Source organism: Debaryomyces fabryi (assembly GCF_001447935.2).
Source record: "Debaryomyces fabryi strain CBS 789 chromosome Unknown contig00292, whole genome shotgun sequence".
Taxonomy (NCBI): domain Eukaryota; kingdom Fungi; phylum Ascomycota; class Pichiomycetes; order Serinales; family Debaryomycetaceae; genus Debaryomyces; species Debaryomyces fabryi.
Window position 1 is genome coordinate 1 of NW_015385718.1, and position 5,639 is coordinate 5,639.

The following is a 5,639-nucleotide window of genomic DNA, read 5'->3' on the forward strand; positions in this document are numbered from 1 at the left end:
GTTATCTAAAAGCTTGCCATTGCCATCAGTTAGTAAATTATTCAACAATTGAGCTCCTAAAGGATCTTTATCATTTTTTTCAGATTCAACCCTTGAAACGAGGCCTTCCTTTTTCTTCATATTCTGAGCCTTAGCTTTCTTTTGCTTCTTGTTATTCTTTTTAAGTTTAATATCCTCATTATCATCTTGACCGTTTTGAAGCTTTTGGTCTTGTTGTTGTTTGTACAATTCGAAGTAAATCTGTGACAAACCTTTGAGAACTCTAGAATATATTGGAGTAGAATGAATGCTATCCTCCCATTTTAATGTTTCAATATAATCTCTAGGAGTACCACGTCTTAAGCAGTATGAATGGAAGTCAAATTGATCTTCGTAAAAGATCTTAAAAATCTTGATTACGGCATGGAATCTCTTTAAAGCTAAGCCTTTATATAATTCAATCTTTTCAATAAGTTCTGATTCAGCAGCTAACGTTTCTTCGTCAGGATTTGATTTGTCGAGTTTGGCTAATTGCGCTTCGTATTGATGATATAATCGAGAATAAGCTTCTGCACTTTCAGTTAAAACCCAGTTCACTTGCATTAGATGTAAGTCCTTGCAACCATTAACAGCATCTTCATCAAGCTTGGTGAATAATGAGATACAGCTAATAGCTTCATCAACCTTATTTGCTCTTAATAAATACTTGGTGGCTTTTGAGTTGATAAAACGATCTTGCAAATCCAACTTACGTCCTTCCTCCATTACGTCACTAGCCTCTTCATACCTTCCTAAGTGCTTTAATACACGTCCCTTAATAATGTATAATTCCACTAATGTTGGAGAATGAACTAAAGCTTGGTCAATGTACTTTTCAGCTTCTGTTAAATCATTTAAATACAAATAATGCTGTGCTAAAAAGTACATGGTCCAAACTGTGACAGTTGGAATCAATTTAGGTGCCTCATTTTGGAAAAAATCGAGAACAAATTCTTGAATCACGGCTAATTTTTCTTTGTTCTTGTACAAGGGCTTAACATTAACGAAAGTAGCTGGAACACCTCTTTTCAACTGAGTCAATACGTATTCCTTTGCTTTTACTACAAAGCTAGGATGCGAGGCAGGCAAAAACGTTAATGGGAGGAATTTAGGTGGATCCGAACGCGGATAAAATTTGGAAAGCTTTTCGTATAACTTCAATCTAATATCTGGCGATTGATTACTTGTTTCTAAGGCAGTTTCTAATAAGGTGTAGTATTCAACGTTGTCGGGGTTGCGTTGCAATAATTGACGATATATGAGCGAAGCTTCTTTCTTTCTGCCCAAGAGAACTAAGTACTTTGCACGATATTCCATAAAAGAGAGTTTATCCTTGATTTCACTTTCATCTTTATCCAATGCTTCCAATGCCTTGTCAAAGTGGCCCGATTCGCTAATGATCGAGTTCTTGTACAACACACATTCCGAGTGTTCGTACATGTCTGATTCCTGCAAGTGTTCCTTGATGATGCCCTCGATCTTAGATAATGTAGATACCGCACCGGTGTAGTTTTTGTTCAAGTGGAGAGCAACTGCTACCCCTGTCCAATTGGCCCTATATCCCGGTTGGTTTTCCAAATACGCTTGTCTCGATTCCTTCAAGTTCTTAAAGTCCCTGATCTGCACCTGCATCACCGATAAATCTCTCAATATCTGTTTGTTTGGCGAACCGTTATCAATGGCTGCTTTGAACCACTTTGCGGCTTCCTTATGCTTATCAACTGCCCTGTAGTAAATACCTGCAAGATGATCAACAAGATAGTTCTCCGGTTCCTTGTTAACAGCCTTCAAAATATACGATTCTGCCTCCGTCTTGTTACCATTGAAGTGATAAATACATCCTTTCAAACCTAACGACTCCGCATGATTCGAGTTTTTCTTCAACGTTTGTTCTACGAGCTTCAACGCTTTTTTATATTGCTTGCCTTCATATAGCTTCAAAGCTTCATTAAAATTAGCGTCTTCCTTGTTAGCAAGTATAGGTCCACGTTTAACAACCATATCCTCTACTTCACTTTCTTGCTTTAAATTGATTTGATCCTCTGAACATGGTGTTGACTTAACTATGTGAATAATTTTCAAATGGAAGTTTTGAACATAATGCACGACCAATTTTGGAACCGTTTTCACATGACTTTACACGTGGACAAGCTCAAACCTCGCGTTAAAATAATTGAGAATCAATCGGAAGCCGGATATGAATAGTTCCCGACATAAATAAATATAGGACTTTATCGAGAAAGGAATTTCCAATTATTGAATTATTGAATTATTGATTTATTGAATTATTGAATTGTTGTAATAATCGGATAATTTATTAGTTTGATCTATAGAGATATGGACATCAGTTCAGACAAATACAGGAAGGAAGAACGTCGTCAAATAAATGAGATTCTGAAAGGAAGAACTAAAGTTGCATGCGAGTTTTGTAGAAGACGAAAAATTAAATGTAACGGAGCAAAACCATGCTCAAATTGTGTTAATGGGGGAAGAGAAAACTGTACGTACGCTAGACGGATAGAGGAAAAGAAAACACCTAAGAGGTGTATTTCCAATGCAAAGACAGTGCAATTATTGAACAATCGGATTTCTAGTATAGAGTCGGTGTTGGCAAAAATCGCTAGCAGATTCGAAGAGGCGAGACTGGAGGGGAAGACAAATAACGAGAAGGTGAATATGAGACTGGGAGAATTAAATGGGCTCATGGCTGAAGAAAATCAGAGTTTATCGTCGGAGCATAGTTCTGGGGGGATTGAGAATGAGACAAGACGGAGTTCGCAGACAGAAGCTGCGAAATGCTCCCTCGCACTGTGCTTTAAATCATACTCAATTTTTTGCATCTTTTCCAAGGCTAGTATTCAGTGGATGGAACTGGCACCGGGAAATAAGGACGAGGAGTTGATTACACTCATCAGAAACATGCCATTGGTTTTTGGTGATGTGTTGGATTCGTTGACGGAGAAGTGGCTTAATGTTAACAAAGACCAGATGATATGTCACACTCCTATTCCCGACAGCCCGGTAGTTTTCCAGCTCTTGGACACATATTATGAAAGCATTCATTTCGCAGAATATATATGTGATTTGTCCTATGTCCGTGATATATTTGTGAGATATTATAATCAAAGCCAGGGGGGATGCGATAAGCTTGGATATTCTGAACTATTGATTATGAATGTTTCCCTAGCATTATGTCTTATTGATTTTCAGCATAGAAATGATACACCAATTAAAGATACAGGAGCGGAATCATATTCTGAACAACATGTGTTTGACCTTAAAGAGATGCTCTTTAGCAATGCCATATTTTTTTATGAGAAAATCCTGGTGATAAGTGAGGGAATATCATCTATTCAAGCGATATTTTTATTGGTGCTTTACATTGAATTAAGTCATATTTCTGATTTCCCAATCAATTACACATTATCTTCGGTGGCTATAAGATATGCTCAAGAAATGGGATTGCATCGTTTTGAAAGCTTTCAACATCTCCCTGAAGATGAAGTAGAGTTGCGCAGAAGACTTTGGCGCTATTGTCACCATACTGATATAGAATTCAGCTTTAAGTATGGCAAGCCACCGTTGATAAATAGTTTTAGTGTTTCCACGTTGACGGAGAATGACTCAGATGTTTTTTCTGTGCCAATTGATCCATTCCCCACTAGTAAAGAAATAAATACCCTGGGAAACCGTTTAAATATCGAGTGCCAGACAAAAGGCATCCAGGCTTACTACGGTTATTTCTTCCTAATGTTGAGTCGTATTAGGTTGAGAAGCTACGAGTTATTGTTTAGTGTTAAGGCCCAAACGGAATTATTATGTAGCAAGGACAAGGTTTTCCAGACTATTCAATCTATTAATGATGATATGTTCCAGATGGCTGAGATGATAGAACCTGAAATGCGACCAACATTACATTCTGGTCAAAAAAAAGCTACAAACAAAAATGAAAACCTTAAGCCGCTATACGACAGTGAAAGTAGCTTTTGCAGAGAAAATACCTTATACCTTCACCTATTATTCTTTTCACATTTAATTTCTATAAATCGAATTCCTTTTTTGATTGATTCGTATGAAAATGATCATGTGGGATTTTCGCTTGGTAATTTAGGACTAGATGCTGCAAGATCTGCATTAAACTTAATTTTAACTGTGGATAAAAATGCTTCGTCTTCCTTTTTAAATGGTCTAATGTTTCATGCATTTCTAGCATTCTCATGTTTGACTATCCATTGTCTCAATTTCCCTACTGATTCAGAATCTCATAATGATTGCCTTATATTAATAAAAGTATCCCGAATCTTCTTTGCCCGCAGGTCTAATTCTCTGGCAGAAAGATGGGCAAATAGAAGAAAATACGATCAGAAAACGACTGTGGCAGATTTTGTTGTTAGAGTTCTTTTAAGGTTGGTGATCAATGTGGTAAGTTTTGAGAGTGGTCGCAATTATGTTGCTGAAACTGATGGGTTAGCTGATCATTTCGAGCAGTGTAAATCGATTTATCCAGAGATTTTTAATAAAAAGTCAGAGCATAATTTAGACGAGAACAAGGCTATATACAAACTTGTACGATTATTTGACCCATTACTTTATTCGTTCCACGATTATTCTGCGATGCCAAGCTGCAATTTTGCAGCCAACTTAAAATCACCCCCATCTAAACCAAATTACCTTCAGACTTTAAATAATGAAAGGTCGTCATTAGATAATATTTTAAATCACAGTGAATCATGTTATGGCTGGCCATAATATCACTTTTTGTCTTATTTTTTTAACTTCGCATAGTCTCGCGAACTATATCTCGGTATATAGATTACATATCATGGGTTCAAGAGCTCAATTAAATCATGACTTCAGCTAAATATTATACTGTATTGTATAAATCAGAAGAATAAATACGTCGTAATATGGATACCGAGAAAAATTGATTATTAATATTTCGACTGCGCATTAGACCCCATTGCTTAATTTATTCAATTTTCTTCTTCATTGAAAACCCCAAAGGTCAGGCACCATGGATTCTAATATTTCCAACGGTGAAAAGTCCAAGAAAAGGATACGGGTTGCCTGTGATAATTGCCGTCGCAAAAAGATTAAATGTGATGGGCAGTATCCATGTGCAAATTGTCAACAGTCAAATGGATCTGTATGTAATTATAAAGAAAGACAAGAAAGAAGAACAAAATCCCCAAGGATCTCTAGGAGTGAGGCCAATACAAAGACGATAGAGGTTCTTAATACGAGATTGTCAAAACTTGAAAATGTTATCTTAAATCTCGCAGAAAAGCTTGAACCAATAAGCCATCTGAGCTCAAAAAAGTCTAATGACAAACGAATAAACGAGAAGAAGGAAGAAACGGTAGAACGTGAAGAAGAAGAAGAGAACGATGATGACGAAGATGACGAATTAACTTCCATTGAATATGGTAATGAAGGGGAATCGGTTACTGAAGGCGATGAAGGGGAACAAGACTATAAGCCAACAGATAAGGATAAAGGCAAGAGTAATAATAGATGGAGCTATGCTCCTCAGCGTTTAGAGCACTTCTTTGGTACCCACTCAGTAATATGTCTTTTTTCAGATAAAAGTTTAGGATGGATCGAAAGTGCTTTGGGGCGGG

At 36.9% G+C, this 5,639-nt stretch overlaps 3 protein-coding genes across 3 annotated transcripts; 2 read left to right on the forward strand and 1 right to left on the reverse strand.

The window, feature by feature from the left end:
* Positions 1–46: 46 nt before the first annotated feature.
* On the reverse strand, positions 47–2,019 carry AC631_05822 (uncharacterized protein; the record flags this gene model as incomplete). The annotated part of the gene is made up of 1 exon (XM_015614651.1): positions 47–2,019. A coding segment is annotated over one exon (1,973 nt), but the record flags the coding sequence as incomplete, so codon positions are not given.
* A 336-nt stretch (positions 2,020–2,355) lies between these two features.
* Positions 2,356–4,767, forward strand: ZNC1 (Znc1p; the record flags this gene model as incomplete). Its single annotated transcript, XM_015614652.1, has 1 exon — positions 2,356–4,767. The coding sequence occupies one exon, from the start codon at positions 2,356–2,358 to the stop codon at positions 4,765–4,767; it is 2,412 nt and encodes an 803-aa protein (XP_015464520.1).
* A 265-nt stretch (positions 4,768–5,032) lies between these two features.
* AC631_05824 (Zn(II)2Cys6 transcription factor domain-containing protein) lies at positions 5,033–5,588 on the forward strand (the record flags this gene model as incomplete). Its single annotated transcript, XM_015614653.1, has 1 exon — positions 5,033–5,588. A coding segment is annotated over one exon (556 nt), but the record flags the coding sequence as incomplete, so codon positions are not given.
* Between the last annotated feature and the right edge of the window lie 51 nt (positions 5,589–5,639).